This window comes from Dermacentor variabilis, chromosome 4, assembly GCF_050947875.1.
Source record: "Dermacentor variabilis isolate Ectoservices chromosome 4, ASM5094787v1, whole genome shotgun sequence".
In the NCBI taxonomy this organism is placed as follows: domain Eukaryota; kingdom Metazoa; phylum Arthropoda; class Arachnida; order Ixodida; family Ixodidae; genus Dermacentor; species Dermacentor variabilis.
This window is the reverse complement of record NC_134571.1, coordinates 182,031,289-182,056,410: the sequence shown is the minus strand read 5'-3', so window position 1 is coordinate 182,056,410 and position 25,122 is coordinate 182,031,289. Positions and strand designations below refer to the sequence as shown.

The following is a 25,122-nucleotide window of genomic DNA, read 5'->3' as shown; positions in this document are numbered from 1 at the left end:
CTGGCGAGACAAGCGCAGGTCGTAAAGGAAAAGCTTCCTTCTCAGGCAATCCACATTTTCAGAATACGCTCCACTAATCTTCCACTTTCGTGCGACTGACGTACTAGCCTTTTCTTCCTCAGGTCCACAAAGGACATGCTCTAATGCAAACACAAAAAAATCTGCAGCGTAAATTACGTGCTTTAAACTACACGAAAATTCGAGCTTATTTCTTACTTCTACCACCCACGCTCTCCGCAATTCTCAAACGCTCTAGTCTCATGATTACACGTGCGAGACACGCACCAACGCATTTCTACTGCGACCACGACACGCCTCAAAAGGACAGTACTAAGATTTTATAAATTGTGCTGTTCAAGGACTCCTTTAAAGAAGGCGTTTTAATTTACAGCGAAAAATCTCACGACCTTTCTAAAAGCGAACTGATACTCAAGCACGCAACCACAGGTTTCTAACAACTAACTTAGACTCCGCGCTGCAAGAGTATAGAAATAAGAGGAAGCTTATCTGCTAAAAAGAACAACATATCTAAAAAACTAAGTTTCCAAAACTTAAAGTGCGCGAAACCGGCTCCTTAAGCCGCACTCGAGGCGAGCGCTCTCTGAAAACTCCTGTCAAAGTCGTCAACCCAGGAATACGAAGAGTGCATATGTGATTAACCTCGCTGCAGATCCCCGATAACTTTAGTACTGTCAACCTGGCTTTCTGGCGTTGCCCTTGGAATGTACTGCCTGGTTTGACCACGTCGCATCGGCTAACTGCCGCGTTCTCTCGTGTTATACAGGCAATACCTCGAAAATAACAAAATGATGGGGAACTAATTGCCCCCTGCCTTTCCTCCTTCCGCCGAACGCCGCTTGCTTTTCAACTTCGTCTGGCGACTCGTACACGCTGACTCCTAACGTTGCAAACGAGAAACGCGTCTTTCTAAATATTTTTTTGCTGCGCTTCCCCCCGCCCTTCGTGACTTTCACTTGAATAAGTCGCGTTGCCTTCCCTGCTGTATTTCTAATTTTTTCTGATTTCTCGTTCTCTTAGCACTGTTTCGGGTGCTTATTTCCGAGTGCCTTTTCTTTCTTTCAGTCGGTCGTCCCTCATCCTTAGCAACTTCCTGAATTTCTGTTGGGGAAATCGGGAAAATTCCCTCCTCTGGTTTAAGTAGGCCTCCCTAGCTAGCTGCTCCTTTCTCCTCCTTTGTACTTTGTTCAGCGACACAGCGCAGAACTTTAGCCTCTTTCTGAATGTCTGTCGAGGAAACTGAAGAACTTCATTCCCTGGCTCTATTAAGCCTCCCTAGCTAGTTGCTTCACCCTCATTCAGTGCACTGCGTTTAGCGTCGCAATTCAGCGCCTGAATCTCTTCCTGAATTTCGGTCGAGGAAACCAGAAAGATTTCCTCATCCATCTGAACTATGTTTCAGTAGCTAGCTATTTCGTCCTCTTTCTCTGTGGTTTTCTGCCACTGAGGGCGTGTCTGTGGCCGTCGGCAAGGATTTTGATAGTATTGTGCTCTACTAATTTGTGGCCTGAAAGCACGACTTGCCACTTACTCATCGGCCAGCTGTGCTGCACTCTTTACAGACACACTATCATGAATGTCCTTAACCGAAAGGCACACGTTTTCCGTCAGGGCTTGTCCAACCTTTCTACGCAGACTAAATCTGCCAGTTTACTGCTGTTATACGCCCTGCTTCTTTCACCCAATCTGCAAAACTATCCTTCAGGCGACATGCAATCTGGACATAGCGTTCATTACGCTTCTTTCTTTCCTCTCGAAATCTCCTCCGAAATTCCATTGCCGAGAGCCTGAATTTTGCGCGCAAACCGGCCTTCACTGATCTGTTCACTGCTGCATCGGCTGCACTCATTCCAGCTACAACCTGCGTGGCTTCTCCCGTCAGCTGCTCAAGCAGCTATGTGTCTTGGTGAAATATTCGCCTGTCACAATCTGGTACTAAATTGATCAGGCAGGTGCCGATCTCATCGGCTGTTTCGTGCGGCTGAAGCAAACTCGTCATTTCAACGCTTTACGTTTGTAGTGGCGCCGTATCCGCCCTGCGCTTTAATCTCTCTATTTCGTCTCTTAATTTCACGGACTCAATTAAATGCTGCCTCCTCACGCGCTTATTTTCTGCCTGCCACTCCTTGTCTTCTTTCTCGTGTTCTTTCTCTTCATCCCTTTCTTTCATTCGTGTTGGTGTTCTTCCTACTTATCCGCCCTGCACGTTAGTGTCGCTATTTCTTCGCTTAATTTCGCGAACTTATTTTCATGCTGCCTCTTCACTCTCTCATATTCTGCCTACCATCGTTCCTTTTGGAGCTCAATTTCTGTCTGCCACTCCTTGTCTTCTTTCTCGTGTCCCTTCGCTTCCTCCCTTTTTTTCATCTCTTGTTCCTTCTCTTCCTTCCTTTCTTTCCTCTCGCGCACTTTCTCTTCCGCTCCTTCTGTCCTCTCGCGTCCTTCTCTTCCTTTTGGCGACATATTCTTTCCCCGGCATTCTTGAGCTCGTCCTTATCGAAACCAAATTCTTCAATCGCAGTACGAATTTCGGGCTTCCGCGACGTATTACCGAGCTCTGCTGCAAAGAGCAAAAGCTCCTCTTTCTTTGACACTGCTATATCCACGCTTTTCGAAACCTGACTACAACTTCCTTATATTGCCTGAAAATCCAGTGGGGATCAATCACAGTTAATTGTCCAAGAGAACTGTGTCCTTATCGTCTGGCCAAACGTAGTCGGTCAAACACTCACCCAACGTCGAGCTTGCGAAGTTGGTGTCTCCCGGAGCCACGTTCCCATGTCCGCCAGTCCCGGATATTGAAACTGGTTTATGCAGTTCTTCATTGCAGCTTCCTCGAGTCGTCTAAGAATCCACGCCATTACTGCGACGGTTGTGCCTTCCTGAGAGACGAAGATGACGCCTGCTGACCTCGGATCCTCAGAAGCCGCTCTCCCTTCCGTAGTTTCCCTTGATCTTGCGAAGTTCGTGTCTCCCGGAGCCACTACACAGGTCCGCAAATCCCAGATCACGAGCATTGCATTCTTGACATAACCGATGTCAACCAGTTTGATGTGGCTTAGGGGGCGTTAGAGCAAGTAATCCACCAAGCCTATCGAAGAATACATCCAGTTCTAGGAATAAAGGAAAATGGGTTTATTGGCTTCGTCACGCGGCTCCGCTTACGTAAGCTCACTCCATGCAGGAGCAAGGTAAACGTCCGAGTTCACATCAGGACCCTCTGTCCTCCTCTGCTCGAAAAGTATACGACTTTAATACCGTCATCTTCCCTAGGCGAGTGAGATAAGGACTCTGAAGAATGTTCAGCAGTAAATCACATTCGTCGATTCCCGTGCGATACCACGCCCATACTCGTAACGCTCCGCAGTCACTCGCCTCCGAAGCCCGATTGTATGGAATATGTGGCAGATAGCAACCTGCGAACCTGAGGTCACCGTCCTCATCACTAGTTCAGGCTGTCAGGTAGGGATGGAGGTTGTGGCCTTTTGTGGACCCGTTAACAGTCGGTGTCCCTGCTGCGTGGACGTTTGGATAGGCGCTCGTGCATGGGTCGGGTTCTGCCCTGTGTCAAACGTCTAATTAACGTATTTTTGTTGTTGATATGTAACAATGTATATATATATATATATATATATATATATATATATATATATATATATATATATATATATATATATATTACCTATTAAAATGCAATTACGACAGATAAATAACTCCATTCAAACTTTCTAGTCCACCTGAAGTTATTATGCGCACATCACTGCCGAAAGAAAAGAATATAGCCGACAAAGGCAAACAACGCTGCAATAGCGAAAAGCGAACCATGCTCAAGGCCATCTGAAATCGACAAATCGCCGCAGTGCACGGCAACGCGAATGAAAATATAATTCAACGTTAACGAAGCAACCCCAAGAAATGTTAGAACTTCAACGGTACTATTCAAAAATCATAGGTTTCTATCGACAACCCCTAGCGGTTTAGAAAGTGGACAAAAGTTTTAAGGCCAGCGCATGCTACCATTAAATTCAGTTCATAAAAACCCGCTTGCTTGTAAAACGTGCAACTTTATGCGCCGTTTTCTAATACACTACATCTGGCGCCTTACAAAATGTACAAAATGTGCAAAACAAATGCGCTCACCTTTTGCGAGATCTAGGTTCTTCTGTTTCCGATCTCATTCCACATGTCAAGACGGTGACCGCCAGCGTAGACATCTTTTTGTGCCTTTGTCTTTAATTATGTCTAGCACTCGCAAAGATCCGTGGGCGTGCTGCTGCTTGTAGGCTTCGTTGGCAAATAGACGACCTCAAGCAAGCAATTTTCGCGATAGCGATGCACTGACAACAACGGACAAGACTGCAAGCCGGTCACGCACCCGCCGCCTAGTTACCCAGCCAGTCTGCCAGGTATGGATAACATATGTGGATAGTAGGAAACAGCAAGGGAAAAGGCTGACTGAAAAAGACGCCGTAAATTTGACGCTCCAGCCCGCAAGATAGAGCCTCACTGCATTCTTCCGGCGCCAGCGAGAAGAGGGAAAATAATGACTCACCACATTCCCCAATGCCTGCACGCCTATGTGATTGTACATAGCGGCATGCGGCTTACTAAGCGCTTCATTCATAGCGCAGACTAGGCTTAATTGCTCTTGTGGGGGATGGGAGCACCGGTGGGCGGCAGAACGGAAATATAGGCAGGAAGAAGAATTAAACAAAGAATGCTGCGGCAAAGACAAGCAAGGAGGTGACAGTACCGTCACGGACAAGTGAAAACATTCACCTACGTCAGAGGCGTATATATAAGGTGTTTACCAAACATGCTTAACAAAGGCGCTAGCAAACTAAGCAATAAAATATGATCATTATGATTACGTGCCGCGCATGAACCTTTCTTTTTCAAAGTTAAACAATGAAACACAGTTTTCATTACCTCGTGCGTTCCGTCTTGAGGCTACACAATACCGTTCCACCTGCTTTCTGCGCCGTTCTTTCATAACGAAAGCTTTTGTTTCCTTGCATGATCATAGACGCAGCGGCCAGTTTGCCCGATGTATCACTTGCTTCGCTTCCTGCAGTGTGTATTCGCCTTCATTTGGGCCGGATTTCAATAGGCTTGAATTCCAAAAACGCCCGTGTACCATGCATTAGGTGTAAGTGAATGGAGCCCAGGTAGCCAAATTGATATCGGGTCTATGGCGTGCCCGATAGTCATATCAGGCTTTTACTCCTAAAACCCCAGAATTTAAATCTGTATTTCCTTTCCTTTACAACTTCATTTCTGCTTACATGGTAATAAAAAAGAACTTTAAAAATAATTAGGAGCAAAATTGTGTCCATTACGGGCACAGTGCTGTCCCTAGAAAGCCGACTTCACCATGTTGACAAGTCCATATGAATGTGCGTCTAATAATTCAGACTTGTTGCAGGGCAGTGTTAGTATTGCTTAGTGCATGTTTAATACGAGTAAGCGTTGGATGTCTATCATTATGATGCAACTTATATTCGTGCCCTGCTGTTAAACTTAGACCATCATGGGGCCGCGCATAAGAATGGCACAGTCGTTATTCAAACCACGCTGTTAACCTTACGCCTTCATTGGGCCACAAATGTCAATACGCATGAAACGTCGGCCCTAGCTGACGTGCCGCGTGTAACAAAACACTCAGGGCGACGTCCTATGAAAAGTTCAAAGTGTGCCTACACTTATCGGTGAAAGCAAATCATTTACAGCCATCATTTACGCGTATTTCTAATGAGTTGAATTTGATTTGTTTTTTTTTATGTTTTGAACATGTAGCGAATTTGAACACCTACCGTTTTTGCCACAAGAATATGCGCAAATATTTTTGACAAATAAATTTTTATTCGTAGAAAAAAGGGCTAGCCTTTCAGTAGAGACCGGGCCAGTGCTGGTCTGTTGACTTTTGCTGTCTCCGTCTTTGGAAAACAGTCCACGAAATAAACACCTCCATACAGGTGCTTATGCGCAGCAAGGTTACCTGCAATGTAGTAGAACAAAACGAGCGATTCCTTATACGCCGCTGGATACGATTAGATCTGCAATCAAAGTGGGAAATTCTAAGCAGTGGTAACCACCTCTTGCTTTTAAAGACGGATAATAACAGGATTTGCTAAGGGCCTAATTGGCGGATACCAAAAAAATTATTCTGCACAACGAGCAAACACAGCATGATAGAAAATGGGATGGACGCGCAACAAGCACTATTCGCGACTATTTATTCCACAAACCCTTTCTAAAAGCACCTACGTATGTACGCGCATGTGGAATGCAATAGTGAAAAATACAGCAGAAAAATAAAAGGTTTGGCCATTCGATATACGCCTCGAGGAATCGTATTTCTCTAGCGTCCAAAGAAACAGACTTCTCAGTGGCGCAGCCGTCTCCCTAAATTTATGTAAAATTCTTTCAGCATGAGCCCGATCGTCCATTGCAGCTTTTGCGAATGTCCTTCTTTCCAAAGAAATTCCTCCTAACCTCAAAAATGTAAGTTGTCCGTCAGATGAGTGCGTTGCATTCTTTGTTTAAGGCATGCGCCTGGGATGGGCTCTTTACTTATCTTGACGTTCTCCAGATATAACTCCTCTTACAAGACAATCGTTAAGATGGCTCACGCATAAGCCATATTAATGTCCTGACTAGTTTGTTTCCTAACTGCAAGAACTATACACCCTCGAGCGCATCAAGTTTAATAAAGCAAATAGCTTTGTAACCACGCTCGCTATTCGCTTGCATTGGAAATCATTGTCCATGGTTTCAGCGCAATTTTCTTTAACACTGCAGAACGAGGAGCTCCCTCCCCAACAAGTGTCAGCTATAATCTTGTCTCCAAATGATTCGGTGAGATTACGCCTCTGTCAACTTCACACTAATCCGCGCATCAGTGCTATCAGGTATACATTGCATACTGATTTGTGTGGCGTCTAGAGGATGCTTCGCATTACGCCATGGGGCTTTCTTCCATTCAGCGCATGTCTTAATTTGCTTTTATAGCATGTTTATGGAGTCTGCAGCTATTTAGCAACAAAACGAAGCTGGACAACCATTTTTGTCAGCACGGTTTTCAGAATCTGCTGAAGAAATTAAATTTGGGCTGATGGGTTGTGCCACACGGCGCAACGAAACCCATGTGCGCACATTTCCAGGCATACCCATACAGTACGGTGTATGAAGGATCATGTTTTGTCATTTTCGAAAACGCAAGGCTCGTGCAAAGGAAAGCGATTTGTGGCTGTTCTACAGGACACCGAATGAACTTTCTCTAAATCTACCTTGCCTTTGGACTACCATGTGGAGGTGCGCGAATGTCCCTCGTGCACATTTCAACAACATTAGCCAACCATATTGAATTTAACCGCAAAAGTCCGATATTTCAGTAAATGTCCCTAGTCCTTGCTTCACCTGCACAGGATGGTTAAATGTCGCAACATTTGCATTATTGCACCTGAATACGAGTAAATCTGCGTCAAAACTTTGCGGTTCGTGAGTTGGTGTGGTTCTATAATAACGAAAAAGTGCGCGAAAAAGACGTAGACGAGAAAGAGAAAAAAATCTATCAGATTCTCTTGTTATGCTTAGAGCTCAGGTGCACATTCTTCTCTTTCGTCTTCTGTGGCATTGTGATAAGCATGGGGGCGGTTTAGTTATTGTCATGAATTTTTTTTAACTCTGACCGTTCCCCGCACATATATTGCATTGGTAGCCGTGCTGGCCAGAGAACTACCACGCATTCCTTCTTTTACATATCGACAAGGTAGTACAACAAAGCTTCTGAAAAGTTTTTTACGCGTCAAGACTGGCGACTCCTAGCAATGACAGGGTTGCTCATCGTCAACAGCCCCTACCCCTTACCTAGCCTATCCCAGCGTAGTCAGCTTGAGAATTGTCAGCCCTAGCGTTAACACGCGTTAACTAAAGTTGAGAGCTCTGAATCCGTTGCAATCTTAAGAATTTTTTGCTCTCGAGCTGGGGATTAACCGAAACAAAAAAGAGGGAACCTTATCCGAACACCCACAAATTTTGGATCGGTACCCCGCATGTGCAAGAATGTAAGGGGAGGCCGAACAGAAAGTATTATGCAGATTCCACGCACTGGGGAATGGGTGTAAGCGTAGCTTTCTGTGCTGCGTGCGTTCATTAACTTTAATTGGAGGCGATTGCAGCGGTCTACGACAGGCGTGATGTGATGTTAAATTTTTCCTTGAGTGAACCACTTATTTTTGTCTAAGTAATACACAGGACACACTGCCAGACATGTTTTCTCGAGGAGCTGTTCGCCATTGTTCAACGCCTGCGAGAAAACAGTGTCATTCCCCCACGAACTCACATCGCATTGTGGCTAAGTGTTCATTTGCTGGACAGCCACTTAGCTGTTGTCATCTTGGCACTGCAGTGCTATAGAGCTGCACTGCATCTGAACGCGCTGCGTCAGTTGCCCGCATGTACCAATTTGTTCAGTATTTATTTGTTTTCAGAAATAACAGAATGATGTATCATGCTTCAAATCAAATCATTTAGTTTGTCTGAAACTGTCGCGATGGGTAGTCGTGGTGTTTCTTTTAATTAACGGACGGCAAACGCAGCGCCTTTCTCACGAGGCATTTCTCTTCTCGTGTGATCATCCCATGTTTGCAAGCTGCCATGTGCGAAGAGCGGCTATTATTCACCTGTTTCCTCAGTGCGTTGGCAATGCGCATTGTCTGCTGCCTCTTTATACTCTACCATTTCAACTCTGGGTTGTTGGACGCATGTAAAATGTAAGCTTTGCAGCTTCTGTTACGCTTTTACACGGGGCTAACGCTTAATTACAGCCGTCTAGAGAGCAATGTGTCGATGGCTAGGGTTTTGCAGAGGGTATTGTGACAACGACCAGAAATCTTCAAAGGGCATTGTGGCGAGGTTCACGACGTTGTCGATGAAGAAGGCTCAGAGACGCCTCTCTCACGTCCCTACAGTACACCACATACGCCTTCTAACTCCCCCCACTCGGCGTGCAAGCCAGCGAGCGCAGCAGCAGCAGGAGCTGCTGCTTACTATAGTCAGTGAGCGGTAGCAGATCTCGCTGGTCTGGTGGGGACTCAGGAAGAACGAAAGAAAACGTTGCTTCAAAATTTGATAGGACGTGCGCGATTGCGTAGGACTGCATCTGCTTGTGATGATGAAGAAAGAGCTCACAGTTAGGGCTCCTTCGGCGTCTTAGTAAGCCCTCCATATAAGAGGGTAATATCTTCGGCTTCAATTATTCTCTTTTTTCTTTCTCACTAGATAGTGCTAACAATAGGCGGAGTACAATGGCTACCATTCCTCGAAATCGTCAAAATGCAGGTAAGAAGGCGCTGATCAAGATGTGTGATTGTGGCATTTTTAGTAGAAAATGTTTCTACAAAGGGGAAGGTTAGATGGCAAACTCACAATAAATGGGGAACAGATAGTAACATGCAGGCGAAGGGGAATCAATAAATTTGCTGTTCATCAGCAAAATCATCATGTTCATCATCAAAATGCAGGTAAGAAGGCGCTGATCGAGATGTGTGATTGTGGCGTTTTTAGTAGAAATTTTTCTACAAAGGGGAAGGTTCGATCGCAAGCGCACAATAAATGGGGAACAGATAGTAACATGCAGGCGAAGGGGAATCAATAAATTTGCTGTTATATATGTCATGATTATTTATTATACTCCCTCATATTCAGATGTTTTGTAAAATTATGTTCTAGCAGTTCCTGTCATTATGGGAATGGATCAACGCACAAGAACGCGGGCACTGTTTGCCTGCACAAACTCACTGGCAACGGTGGCCTTGATCCTATCGGCGAGTGTCACCAGGTCCTGCCTGCCGCCTACTTCCGAGAGGACAATGGCAGCCGCAGGTGCCTCGCCGTAATCAGAGTGCGGAAGGCCCACCACGGAAACCTCGGCGATCTCTTCCGCGTGCTGACGGAGCAGCAGTTCTTCCAACTCTGCGGGGACGACCTGGTTGTCCATGCACTTTATCATCTGTTTCAGCCGCTCGACGATGTACAGGCGGCCACTCTCGTCGTAGTAGCCTGCGTCACCTACGTGAAAATAATGATTATGTTCATACACCCTAATCTTAAGAACAAAATACTATTCGGGTTCCACTATTTCGCCATCGCATGCGCTTGAATTTCTTTCAACTTGTATGCAGGAGTGAAAAAGGGAAACCGAGGCGCTCAATTGTTTTTTGTTATGCAGGAACGTACAAACGCAAGAGACAAAGAAGCCAAGGAAAGTATGTGAGAAATTAGCTGTGGTAAAATAGAAATTTATAAAATTATGCAGAACAGTGAAATTAAAGTGACCGAAAACATCACTTGCCGCCCCGGAAAATCAAACCCACAACCTTCTGATTACGCGTGCGTTGCACTATCAACTGTTCTACGGTAACATCTATCAATCGGGCCACAATCTTGAGTATTTATGCGTACTATCCAGCCCTAGGATAATTAGCCAGTGTCACTCAAAGATTTGATGGGCGGAGTGGAACATCTATTTTTGACCGATGGCGTCACCTAACACTTGAGCCTGGGAGAGGAGGCACGTGGCCTTTAAACCCTGTATGGTAGCTAATGGCATCAAGGTTGGCAGATTGGAGACTCTTCATGTGAATGAACGACAGCAGAAGCGAAACCTATGGGCTACATTTTTGTTAATCTAGACCATAAAACGCTAAGAGATAATGAAGCCAAAAATGCGCATAAGAAACAAGAAGTGGTTGAAATGACCATAATGATCACTGGCTAACACTCCTTGGGCTAGCTCTGGCACACAAACATACTGGAGTTAACGGTGATATTAATAGCTATCACTGTAGCAAAATTGGTGGCGAAACGCTTGCGTAATGCGTAGGTTGTGGGTTTGGCTCCCAGCGGCAGCCAGTTACATTTTTTTTGTCGACCTTCATTTGCATTTTCTTCATTTTTCCGTAGCATTTTCCTACGCAGCGAGATTGAAACAATTTTCCACAGATAATGACCCCATAGTAGGCACGCCCACACTGTGTCAAGCCATGACCGCGGAGTGAGTGAAAATTTTATTCGAAATGACTGGCAATTTAGGTGGGGTGGGGGCGTAAGCACGCCAGCCCAGGTGACGGCCTCTAGTCCTTAGACACAGGCGGCTGTCTCGACGTGCCGGATGGCGCACAGTTCATCGGCGCGGTCATGGATGAGTGAGGCCGCCTCCCAATGCACCCTTCGGTTGGAGACTGCCATGTCTACCCCGTTCGTCGGGAACTCCGGCTGCTCGGATTCGAAAATTATACTTAAGATTAGAGTTAGGAGAGTCAAAGTGGAAAAAAGTGCATTTTCGTGAAATGTTGGACACCGGCCGTGTATTTGAACCCAGCAGGTGTTGGCGAGCCTAAACAATCCTGTATGTGTTCCTGCACATGTATGTATGGCACAGGCTTGTGCACATTGCAGAGAAAAGCAACCAATTACGATCACAGTTTCGTGTTTCAAAAAATACAATTCATTACGGCTATCTATTACTACTCCATGAATATAAAGGAGCAACTATTTAAAAGTATTCGATCGCCTCAAAGCCATTGTCCTCCCTATTTTACTAACATCGCACAAGTACAGCAAGTAAAGCTAGCTGGCCTGGTTTTTTTATTGTGTACTCTTCAGCCATTCACACGTTGTCCTCACTACGCATTCATTTTCGAATTTCGTTTCGATAACCTCCTCGTGTGTTTTTATGGAGACATTAGGAGAGACACTGAAGACTTGCTTAAGGTGGTCGCATAAAGTAAGGTCTTTATTGTAACGTCCTAGAACCTTTTTTAATAGATTGGGGAGCAAGCTCGCCACAAGTCAGTGAAAAACTGAAAAATCAAGCCTAGGTGATTTTCTGGCTTTAACACCACAAGTCACCATCCCTCCCCATAAACAAAGTTTCACTTGGCCGCCCATCCCCTCAAGTGCCTTTCCTGTACCCTTTACTCGTTTGCCATTCAGACCCAAACGATTAATTGTAACAGACGCAAGCAAACCTTCACATTTTGGGAAAAAGTGGGAGAATCTGCAATAATGTATTACAAAGCTGCATATTATTGAGCCCCGCAATACTGTTCTTATGTGGCATTCGCAAAAATACATGCGTGTAAGTCACGCACACATGGGACGGTGGGTTTCCGACTGGCCGTGATGTTACGTAGCAGGGGGGCATAATCACAGTATGACTATGAACGGAGACCGCGATTTGTGGAGAACAGCATGCATGCTTGTACGGACAGCCATCTTGTACATCTAGTTATGCTGCGATTTGTATATACTTGAGAATACACCTACGTTTAACTAAATTTACCCCCTGGCAATATGTTCCCTGAGTCTGCTGTTTAGGCATCTTGACGCTTCACGGATATACTGCCTTTCAAATCTTAGTGATATAACGCATACTACTTAAACTTGACACTCAGCAGGCTTTGGCTCATGTTCAACCGAGCATTTTTGAGGTTCTCGTGTGTGTGTTTTTTTTTCCGTTGGCTTTCTTAAATAGGCTTATCAGTTTTTGCTGTATGGGGAATTTGACGGGTACATCTTGTTTGAGAGCTTTTTTTTTTTCACAGCGAATATACGCTAGGTTCTTGCGTTTTGTGCGCGCAGGCAAAAACAGAAAAGTGGCGGCCACCAAAGAGCTCAAAGAGCTAAAACATCAAGCGAAATCATATCGCCGGGTATGCCCCAGCTTCGCTTAATCGCAAGAAGCGTCAGAACGTATTGTCAGAAAAGAATATGGTAATATACAGACTAAAACCGGAATAGACACTATTTAGTATGGATTGAGGTTTGACGTTACGGGCTCTATGGGGAAACCACGTAATATTATCTCAGTTCCCTTTCCACCCGTGCAACAGGCAGGCCACGTGTGGTAATGACTGTGGAAGAATAGCGCGCCTACGAAGCATACTATCTGCTAAGCACAAGGTCGCGGGATCGGATCCCGGCATCGGCGCCCATATTACGATGGGGGCCAAACGCTAAAACACCTGTGAACTTATGTTCATCCGCACCTTAAAGAACCCCAGATAGTCCACATTTCCTGAGTCTCCCACTATGGCATGCCTGATAATCATATCGTGGTTTTGGCATGTAAAAGCCCTTAATTTAATTTTAAGTATACCGTCGTGAAGAGAAGCGAGAATGTCCACGGCGACGGCAGGCAGCACGTAATACGGACGAAGATCATGCCGCAAGCGACAAGCGTGTGCACCTTTGTTTGGATCACCCCTGCCAACTGCACTTTCATCGTAACTGTGGCTGATTTCAACATAGATGTGTATCAGCCGCACGGGAAGCGGTTCGCGGCATTTCTCTTGGAAAGGTCGTGTAGTCAGTGTCACACAAACACCAGTGTGCCCGCGACTCGTCGTTGGTCGTGTACACAGACCTCACATGCGCCAAGAACTTTTCCAGTGTCGCTGGAGAGCCACTGGCCGTATATCATAGCGATCGTAAAGCGGTGGCCACTTTGGTAACGGAATAATAAATAAAAAAAAATCTAATAGAACAAACACATCAAACTGAAGAATAAAAAAAGCATCGTGAATGTAATTTAATAACATACAAAATATTCTTTAATAATGAAATTCATTGTGGTTAATTCTCCTTTATTTTCATTCAACATATGCAGGGCGTTTCAACGAACACTCGAAAATCTTTAAAGTTTGCCTCTGTGGCAGGCGTCATAATTCTTGTTCATGAGCTGGTCTACTCGAAGCGGCGGACAATACTTCCACAAAAAATTCAGATGCGAAATCGACTAATTATTAAAAATTCACTTGTTCATTTACAGCTCACTACATTATGGCCTATATTGCAATTTACAAATTCTAGCCGTGCGGTTCGCAAGGCGGATCCACTTGGAACAAATTTTCAAGTTGAGACCAGTTTCGAGATATAAGTTCGCAAACATTGCGGAGAAATGCATTGTTTGTTCCAGTTAACTTGCTAAGAAAACGTAATTTCATGCCCTGAAGCACACAAGTAACTTTAACGCCAATTCATTTTTCCGCCAGGTTCGGTTATATATCTCGAAACTGGTGTCGTCCTGAGAATTTGTTCCAAGTGTATCCGCTAAGTTTACTGCTAGAATTTGTAATTTGCAATATGGGTCATAAGATGTTTAGCTAAAAAATAGTTAGGGAATCTTTGTTAATTATTTGATTGTGCATTTCAACTTTTTGTGCAAGTAGTGTCCGCCGCTTTGTGTAGACCGGCTCATAAGCTAGAATTAAGCTAGCTGCCACAGGCAAGCTTTAAAAAAATTTGAAAGTGTTGGCTGAAACACCCTGCATATTACAAGCATATTTGTCCCTATATATACACACCAGTGCTCATCCACCTTCATAGAGTGCAATGGTTCTGAACCTTTTTCGAAAAAGCCTATGCACTCTGGTGTGGATACATGGGATAATTACCATTTTTTCTTACCATGATCCTGGCCCTGAATTTATTGGCTTTTCCCCCGAATTATTACGAAGCATTTTTTTTTCTATCGAAACAGCTAAAAAAAAACCACGAAGTACACTTGCGTTTAACCTTGTCACTTGCACGTGCACAATTTTTAAGATCACGTAATCACAGTATTGATGCTAATAATAAATGTTTAGATGTAGCTGCGCGAATCAACACAATTACATTGATAATGTTTTAATTTGTTTAATAGTAATGCTGCATTAAAGTTAATTAGTCGTACTTCCTACAACATTGGCCAAAGTATTATGTTTCATTTGCTACATTCGGTAACCCAAAGTACTTCTCTATCCACTGGGAACTAGCAAAATATTCGAAGTATAGATTATGTATGCTGAAGCGATGTTTCAGTAGTGTGTATCTTAGTTGAAGAAATAATAATTGTTGTGCTAATAAGGTATGAATTGACGAACATGACGTTATTCGTATCGCAATGTTTTCTCAATGTGCACAAATAAAGCTAGTTGACCTAGTTCTGGCCTAGGCTTGAGAAAATATGCAATTAGCCAAAATACAAAAAACTTCGGCAGATACACTTAAGACTGCTTGCGTGTGGCAATGCGAAAATATTATAATGCCTTCCGTGAAATGTTCTTTTTCGTTCATTCCTTGTCCGCGCAAGCTATCGCCTGCTTTCTAACTGTGCCTTGCTGAGGCGAAATCAAAACGTGTCAACGCGTCTCAACGCGACGTGACGTACGCAATGACGCACGAACTAGAGGCACATGTAGTCAGCGAGAACCGTGGAGCCGCCGTGAATCGGAAAAGCGTGCTTTACTCAGAACGTGGACGAAAATTCCGACCCAGACACAAATTTACAAAATTTTCGTTTCAAAGCAATTTATTTAGTTTGTTTACATGAGTCTCCCTGACAAATCTGATGTCAATCCGAGCATTTTGGCGCGTTTTATTGCGATAGCAATTATAAGGACACTCCAGGCGCATTTCTACCGTCGCCGTTGGCGTCACCGTGAGGTTCCGTATGAGGGAAAGCGTGTGAGGGTGAGCCGGCGAAAGCGGTTCAAGCTCACTTGCGAGAGCGATGACCGCGGCCCAGATGCGTGCCCTCACCTGTGACGCGCGAGGCAGGGGGGTGAGGCGAGAGAGGAGGGGCGTTCTTCTCCAACGGCTGCTACGGTGCCTCGATCTCCTCTTCGCCCGCCGCATTGTACACAGAGCGCAGAAAACCGCGGCGTCTTTTACAGCGTTGGCCACGCGAATCGCGGACGCCGTTGTAGACGCCGTTGGCTTACGCCGTAGTAGACGCCTTTGGCGCACGCCGTGAGGGCGCGTTGCCGGCGTTCGTGTATCTTGAAAGCAAAAGTCCCACAATAATTTAAAGTAGAGAAAGGCTTTAACCCAGCCGGCGACGCCAGCGATAGGCTCATCGGTGATATGCGACCTTGCTCCGCCCCTTTGCCGCCATGAAAGTTCCTGCGCTCCAGGCGAAGAGCGCGCGTTTCGCCTGTTGTGCTATGAACATTGCTGCGCTAATTTCGTTCCGAGGGGAGGGGGGGGAAATGCTTGGTTGCTGTCCGGCTGGGTGCTTAAACCGGACGGAGGATGGCTAAAAGTTATTTTGCATTCCACGCGGCAACCAGAAGCTAACCAGAAGAAAAGTATGGTTGGACAGAATTGGACGGCACGACATTGAACCGTCAGTAACGGCACGACTATGCGAGGCAACAAACATACAACGATACAAAGGTGCGGTAGAAAGTATACACGTGCGTGTGTCGAGATGTGATAGTATTTCACTCGAGCGCATGAACCTTGATGGCCGATGTTTTTGGAGATTATTTATTTTAGTTCGTTATGAGCCCGCTGAATAGCTCAGTATGACCTAGGATTCGAAGGACCGAAATACCTTGTTGCTGTGCGGGTGGGTGCCGATATCAGACGGAGGAAGTCAAGAAGATATTTTGCTTCCTGCGCGGCAAAGAAAACCTAACTAGAAGATAAATGTGACCGCATAGTATTGGACAGAAAGACTGAACTCTCACTAACTGCTCGACTATGCGAGGAAAGTTACGTAGAGCGATAGGAAGGTGGGACAAAAAGTACACACCTGTGTGAGTGCAGAGCTGCGATAGAATTTCACTCCGGCGCATGAATGTTGACGGCCGAAATTTGTGGAGATTAATGATTTTAGTGCATTATGAGCCCGTTGGCTTAGCAAGTGCAGTATGACCTAGCATGCGAGTAAATGGCGAGGCAGAATGCGCAGTAACTTGCTGACGAATATCCGCATTGCGTTATGTGCGATAAAAATTCACAAATTTCAGCAGCGACTTCTGCTTTTACACTTTTCCGTGTTTGCGCGCACGTTGTTAACTGCACATTACAATATCTCCAAGAAGTCGTTTTCGACTCTGCATATCCTAATCACATTTTGTGCGCTACATGTGCTAATAAATGTATTCCTAATGCCCGCCTTACTCTGCTTTTAAAAACAAATACTGCATAGGCACTGCTACTGGCCATCAAATAACAAAGTATAATACGATATATCAAAGTACATTACATACAGCTGCGAGCTCTATCCTTCCCCGTTTCTCTTACGATGGAAGATGTTTCAGTAATCGGCGATGCCATTTTAATGATGAAAAACACACAACTACAAATTAACACAAGAAAAACGCCAGAAGCGATACACGGATTGTCAGCAAAACACAATGCAGTAATAGCTAGGCCAATTCGCATGCGCTTCGTATAAGGGCCCTGTAATTCTTAAGGGGCTTTAGCGGTGCACGGAGGTGAAAAGGCATAAACACAACAATGCGCGTCATGATTCAAGCTTACCCACCACGGTTGCTCAGTGGCTATGGTGCACGATGTCGCGGGATCGAATCCCGGCCACGGCGGCGGCATTTTGATGGGGGCGAAATGCAAAAACACCCGTGTACTTAGATTTAGGTGCACGTTAAAGAACCCCAGGTGGTAGAAATTCCCGGAGTCCTCCACTACGGCGTGCCTCATAACCAGAAAGTGGTTTTGGCACGTAAAACTACATAATGAATGATGATTCAAGCATACGTGGCGATGTCGCTCGGTTAACGAGAACAGTCAACCGTATTCACACACGCGCACACACTACGTTCGTTGTTGGTGTGCCGCGAAATTAGATCGCGCTCGCAGCCCGAACACGATCGAGGAAGACTCGCTGACACGATCCATAGCGCCGGCTAATTTAGAATGTCACGACAGTTGCACTGGCTCGTAGCACTAAACCACAAAACACAACAGTCTTCGTGTAATCGCTACACGACAGACACACTCAGCGGCAAGAAGGCTCTTGGCGCACTCGTTTCCACACACTCATGATGTTGTTTAGTTCCGTGAGGGTCGCACGTTTCAGCGATGCTATGTCGGATTTTTTTCGGTCCAAACGGCTGTCAGCCTTCTTTTTTACACAACTTCTTTGTTCAAAGTAACCACTATGTGTACGCAGCAAACTTACAAGCAAAATAATTCACAGAGGAAACAGAATTAGGCGCAAGCAATCACCAAGCCTCGCGCGAATAGACACGAAACACGTCTCGCGATGTCTTCGACTCCGTGTCGTTCACCCGTCAAGTGCTTCGATTCTTTGATGAAATGCAAGTAAATCAACATTTCACGCTCTTCGTAATTTTATGCCGATAATTTATGATGTGAACATATCCTGTAATTTAATACGAGCGCAAACGAACGAAATGTCAACATGCGGCATCGAGGTGATTATGCACTCATTCCGCTCTCTTGAGCCTTTCTCTTTCAGCGCTAATTCGAATTTAAAGTACTAGTTTTAGCATTTGGGGCCCTCCTTTCGTTTTTCACCACAGTCAGGCACCAGTAGGTTTTACTTCCGCGATTGTGCAGGTATTTTTTCACCTCATCAATGCCGCGGTTTAGCTTGGGCGCCGTCTGCTACGTGAACTTCCTATGTGGCGCGCGCGGCGGAGGTCGCTACGTTAAAAATTATAGAGGGACCTTATTGAAAGGGGTTTCCGACGTGACTAAAGAGCACGCGCGCGCGGGCCTCATCTTGAAAGCGATCTGGAGTGCTTGCGCAGTGTGCGTTGTACTCGTAGTTTCGTATGCGCTGGGCTTTCCACGTTTCGTACGCCTAGAATCGACAGATGCTCGGAGGTCAATTGATTCGCGGCTTGCTGCCGCGATTCCTAATGCCGTCGTTTTCATAGTTTCCGCTGTCATCGAACGTAAACATGATGTGTATTCATGTTTACGTGTGCGCGCGTGACACAGTGCCGGTTAATTTAGTTAACGCACGTTGACGGGCTAGTTGGTTTGATTCCATGATAGAATCTGTAAGCGTGACTCAACGAGGACGTAGAAAGAAGCAAACACAGAATGATAACGCTGTCTCCGTGTGTTTGTTTCTTTCTACGTCCTCGTCGAGTTACGCTTACAAATTCTGTCGTTGTTAATTTAGTTATACTAAGTGAATGTTTACAAGTTTAGATGACCGATAAAACTACTATCCTTACTTCGTAAAGCTACCTTCTAATTTGCTATCGCAAGTGGTGCTTCGCCTTTCCCGGGGAATTGCAAGTTTTTTTTACTGTTTGCGCGTCGGCCAGCTTTGGTACCATCGCTCCGTAGCGACAGCGACAACAACGGATGTTCGCGTAATGCGGCATATTATGCTTTCGCTTTCAAAGTAATGTGACTTGCGCGATAAAATAGTGGATAACATATATTTGGTCAAGTCCTTCCACAGTGCTCTGGCGTATTTCTGCGCTTCGCTAGTGCTAGCGGGGACGCATTGTGTGTCCGCTCATATTTTTCGGCCAACGTTTACAAGGAATCAAAAGTGCGTATCTATTGGTAACAGCGTGCCTACCCGACATACACCAGCCCTCTTCATCGAAGAGCTCGGCGGTTTCTTTTGGTCGCTTGTAATAGCCCCTCACCACAGTCGGTGAGCGGTAACAGATCTCGCCGGTCTGGTGGGGACCCAGCTTCCGCCGCGTGTGCACGTCCACAACCTGGGAATGAAAAAAAAAAAACTATTTTTATTGTTTGGAATTAGCGAAAGCAACGTGAATTGGACATATTTGCATATACGCTGAAAACCTGACCTTGGGGTCATAAAGCAGACCACGATGAGCGAAATACGATAGTGAAGTATTCTCCAGATAACGATGGGCAAAGCATAACATTTGGCTTGCTTAACTACATTCAGGCATGCTATGCGTATAAAGCAATGCCCAGTGTTGTGACTGTTCTTAAAGATAGGGCATGCAGCAACTAATAACTTTCATCAAATTTTGTGTAGGTGTAAGGTCAAGAAGTTATCGCCTGCGCGGGAAAAATTAACACTTCTGTCAGGAACACAGAAAATTACTTTGTATGATGCACCAAGCTAAAGTCAACAAGGACATGATGGTAACGACCTAATGAGTTTGGAAGGTGTTGATTATCAGAATTTGTGGCATTTAAAAAAACCAACAACGGTAAGAACCTAAGAATACAGAAGAAAATTACATCCAAACGCCAGCAGATACACAACAATGAAGTCACACATATTTACACAGCAATGAAACCACCCGCCGTAGTCACTCAGTGGCTATGGTGCTGGGCTGCTGAGCACGAAGTCGTCGGATTGAATCCCGGCCATGCGGCCGCATTTCTATTGGAGCAAAACGCGAAAATACCTGTGTACTTAGATTAGGTGCACTTTAAAGAACCCCAGGTGGTCGAAATTTCCGGTGTCCTCCACTACTCCGTGCCTCATAATCAGAAAGTGGTTTTGGCACTGTAGACCTGCTAATATAATTTTTTAGTAATGAGAGCACAAGAAAAATCAAGAGAAGGCTCGTACGTTATGGAGAGAATATTGTTGCGATAACAAATCATTTCGAAAGCGACGTTCTATCTGGAGAGGAAGACGAAGAAGGCAGGTCTGTCTTGTGTTCTGGCTGTCCACCATTTTTGGTGCTGTTGTGTGCCTTGGTGTAAATACACTGTAAATACTCAAGGCTTGTGTCGTTTTACGCGACAATATTGTAACGGAGCAGCGGGGCATAATGTTGAAAACACGCCTACTACAAACAGAGAAGACAACTTAGCGAGAAGAACGTGCGGCTGGTTCGGGCAACCATATTGCATATGCATTGTTGCCGCAGTTCGTACTTGTAAATCCCCTGTAAATACGCCTCTAATTCACTAATGAAGCCCCGTGGCATTTTGTTAGACGTTTGTGGTAGCCCCAAGAAACCACGGAGGTCCGTAGTGGTCGTCGCCTCGGCATTATCATGACCTGCCTGCACAAGCGCCAGTGACAACTACCCCATCCATTGTCCTGGCGTATCCGAAAGACCTGAGAACATTCTGTGGCACAGATAACGTCAAAGTGGAAAATTAGATGGCCATGCATGAACGTGTGGGTAACCACCACATATATGATGCAACTGTAATTGGCCATCCTGTTGTTCAACTTGCGAGGCACTGTGAGGGTGTGGTTTGACAATCACGAAAATCAGCTTGTTGACGGGAAAACGTGTAAACAGATGCGGAAGGAATTTTTCGGCTCTCTGTAATTCTGACGGAAGAACGCCGCTAAGCAAGATCTCGCGACGCGCGCGCGTACGTCGACGCGTAGTTGTAACCTCGCTTACACCCAGGACTTGCTTGCTCTGTGCCGCAAGGCTGACAGAGGAGGCCATCACGTACAACACTTTCAGCTTGCTAATGTGCAAGCTTTGTGTGACGGGAAACGATACTGTCAAGGAGTGTAAACGCTTTGAGCAGGCAAAGAGTGGATCTATTGCAACGTCGTTCGCCAGCTTTCTGAACAGAGGTGAGACTTCCTGACGAAAGGACTGCAATATGCTGCGGCCATCGACTCCAGCAGACCTAACATAAGTTGCTTGGCACAAAATTGAAGCAATCTCACCTGCCACTATTTTTATTATTCATTTATTTATTATGCCCTCAGGGCCAAAGGCATTACAGGGGGGTGAGGGTAATATAGGGTACAAAGACAACAAATACAACACAGTAAATTTTCGTAGAACATAATTTCAACATTCTCTAAAATAAAGAAAGGTTGTTAGTGCATCGCGAAATCGCTGATTAACTTCAATGGCTCCAATATCGGGAGGGAGGCGGTTCTATTCGACAGATTTCTGGGGAATGTAGGACTGAAAAAAAGCTTTAGTATTGCTTTTTTTCATGACAACCTTGTGCCGATGATCATTGCGATGGGAGATGTATTCCGGCGGTGAAATAAAATCGTCGCGTAGCGTCACAGGATGATATACATTGTGGAATAGAGTGACGCGACTGATTTTCGGGCGAGATATTAAAGGTGGGAGGGAAACGTTAGTTATCATGGCTGTGATACTTGCGGTGCGGTTGTAACTTGAAAAGATGAAGTGAACGAAGTTATTTTGTAGAAGTTTGAGACAAGATACAAGATTTTCATGCCCAGGGTCCTATATAGATGGTGCGTATTCAAATTTAGGTCGTATTACTGTTTTAAAAAGTAGGAGTTTTAAGGACGATGGAGCAGCAGAGAAGTTGCGACGTAAAAACCATAACATGCGATTAGCGTTGTTAGTAATGTATTCAGTAAGCGCATTCTATGTCAAGTTTCGTGTTATATGTACGCCTAAATAATATTATGATGGGACGGAATGAAGAGGAATGTGATTAAGACAATAAGAAAAAGAAGTGTTAGAGCAGCGAGAAACCCGCATGAACTTGCATTTGTTTTGAACCAGTTAGATACCAAATTAGGATTGGTCTGGAGAGTATTATTGTCGTTGAGGTTACGTATTTCTTAGAAAATTTCACAATCGTCAGCCAAAAGGTGGATGGTAGAAGATAGGATGGACGGAAGGTCATTAATATAAATTAAAGAAAGAAGTGCTCCGGGGAGGGATGCTTCTGGTACACCAGATAGCACGTTAGTAAGCGGTGAGATTGTGCCGTTAGTGAAAACAAACTGCCAGCGGTTGAGAAGGAAAGATTGAGTCCATCTGAGGACATGTGGATCAAGATTAAAATGACTTAATTTATAAAGCAAAAATTGATGGTACACGTTATGAAAGCTTTCGAGAAGTCTAAAAAGATGCAATCGGCGCAAGATGACTGGTAAAGAATGCATCGTAATTTATCAGTGATTGAGAGTAACTGAGTTTCGCAGGAATATATTTGACGGAAACCACGTTGCGCTGAAGAAACAAACAGTAATCATCGAGATAGGTAGCGATGTTTTTTTTAATTATGTGTTCTAGTAATTTGCTAGCATGCGCTAGTGAGAGATATGGAACGATAATTTTGAGACAAGTGCTTAGTAGCGGACTTGTGAAGTGGGACCCCCTTCCCGATTTTCCAGTCATTAGGGAGGCTTGATGAATCACGCGACTGCTGAAACAGTTTTGTTAGTATTGTCACGTGGTAGTGACGTTAAAGAACACGGTAGCAATACTGTGAAAGACAAAACTAGCTTTTATTGGGCGAACCTGTGCCCACAAAGACAGGCTAGACTTAAAGCACAACGATAGCGGCGAACACCGTCGGTGATCGTCGAAAATCCGATCAGCGGGACAAGCGCATCGGCTTTTAAAGATCAGTCGCCTAATGTTTCAGAGTAACCGCTGGGACCCGCGTGTCTTCCACAAAGTTCTACACAATTCGCGTAGCGCATTCACGCAATCAGATTACACAAGTTACGGAGAAAGACAGCGGATGAAACCATCGATAACATTCCAGAAAATTATTTTACATCCAGGCGCGTCCTGCGCTGTGCGATAACATTTGTTAGGTGCTGAAAAGTGGTCGCCCGATAAAGTTAAAGAAGTATACGTGTCAGTTTAATTGAGCTATAAGCGCAAGTACTTTTTAGGAATTTAAAACTAATTTCATCACACCCCGGAGATGAATCGTGTTTTAAAGTCTCGTTTAATTTAGCAACGCCAGGAGGATCGATAGCTATTGGTGACATAATGGAAAATTCGAGGTACGCCATATCTGGAAGATCAACTGTCGTGCTCGAGGAAAAGCTTTCAATGAATGTTCTATTCAGTGCGGTAGCACAAAGATTATTCGGGATTATGTTGCCGGAGGTATCTTGCAATGTAATTAAGGGGTAATTTGCAGGGTGTGTAATGCGTCAGAATTTTTTACCATTTGTTTTCAAAATGGATGGTAAAGTAGAAGGCAAGCAGTTGTTCTTTGGAAGTTTCAGGGTTTTCGCGTATGTATCGGAAGCAGTCTTGTAAGTCGACCATCGCTCAATAGAAGGTGAAAATTTGGCAAGACGGAACAAACGTTTCTTTTTGTTAGATAGTCGCCTGACGTATGAATTGTGCCAGGGTGCTTGAGGGTTAGAGGTTACGACGCGCTTAGGAATATATTTGTGTGATAATTGATGTGCCTTCGGCTTTAACAGTAGCCAGTTATCTTCGACAGACAGAGTACCGGAATTAACAAGAAAAAGACCAATAAACTCAGATAGTTCATTATTATTAGCGCAAAGTTAGCCTGTTTGTAATCTAGGATGTCATTCTTTATTTTATTCGTTTTAGTACATGGCGTATTAATGATGAAGTTGAGCAGAAGATGATCACTGATACCTGACAGATATGCCAGATCTGCAGCTAGCGCTGGATTTGTGGTTAGGTATAAATCTAGAGTACTTGCAGTACTTGTTACAGTCCTAGTGGCTTGCGTTACTGAGGTAACGAAAATAATGTACATAGATCTAAGAATTATTTAGCTTGTGACAAAGGCGGCGATGAATAAGGCGGTTGAGCAGTCCGCAAAATACTTGGAAAGTTACAGCCTCAGAGTATAAAAAGCGGTGGTGTAGGATAGCGTGTGCAAACGAATTTGATAGCATCATGCAGCTCGTTAGTAAATGTGGACGAATAGGATGGAGGGCGGTAGCATGCACTGATAACTATATTCAGATGACTGATGACTACCAAAGCGAAAACTAGTTGCGACTCACTGTAGATTTGAATGCATGTAGAAGAAATATACTTTTAAATGGCAAGCAGAACACCAACGCCACGTCTTGCTGTCCTATCGTAACGATACATCCAGGAACAATGAGCGTCGTGAAAGATTTCAAAAAGAGACACGTGCGTTGGGAGCTAGGTTTCTGTTAGTGCAACAATGTGAGGTGTAGATGTATCATTGGTGGAAAATAAGTTAGTATGTTTATTAAGAACGCTTCTGACATTGGTATAAAGGACATACAGAGGAGATAAATTCCTACAGCCCCTCGCGATTCCTACGATACAAATGGAGCATCGGTATCTAATCCACTGGCTTCGCTACGTGTGACAATCGCACTGGCAGTGTCAGCAGTCACTGTTCCTTGCATACCACGTTCGACACGTGTCGCGACCTCGTCAACAGTCCCGGTTATTGCGTTGCAGATAAAGAGAGAGGGAGAGCAAATGATAAAGGAAAGGTAGGGAGGTCGGAGGACCGAGCCCGGTTGGCTACCCTACACTGGGGAAAAGGAAAAGGGGACGGAAAGATTAAAAGAAGGGAAAGTCTACTGGGGATTGCGTTAGGTCACTCAGACCGGATCACAGACGCTGACTCAATCCAGTAGCTTTCAGATAT

The 25,122-nt window shown here is 44.8% G+C and overlaps 1 protein-coding gene across 3 annotated transcripts in view; it reads right to left on the bottom strand.

Annotated features, from left to right (window-relative positions):
- Window positions 1-5,858: 5,858 nt before the first annotated feature.
- The window catches only part of LOC142579982 (uncharacterized), a 153,190-nt gene continuing 133,926 nt past the window's right edge, over window positions 5,859-25,122 (bottom strand). For all 3 annotated transcript variants that reach the window (XM_075690680.1, XM_075690681.1, XM_075690682.1), the window contains 3 exons: window positions 19,379-19,523; window positions 9,820-10,089; window positions 5,859-6,016 (listed from right to left, as the gene is read on the bottom strand). In XM_075690680.1, coding sequence (XP_075546795.1) covers window positions 5,898-6,016; window positions 9,820-10,089; window positions 19,379-19,523 — 534 coding nt within the window. In that variant the 3' untranslated portion in view covers window positions 5,859-5,897. The remainder of the gene's footprint in view (window positions 6,017-9,819; window positions 10,090-19,378; window positions 19,524-25,122) is intronic.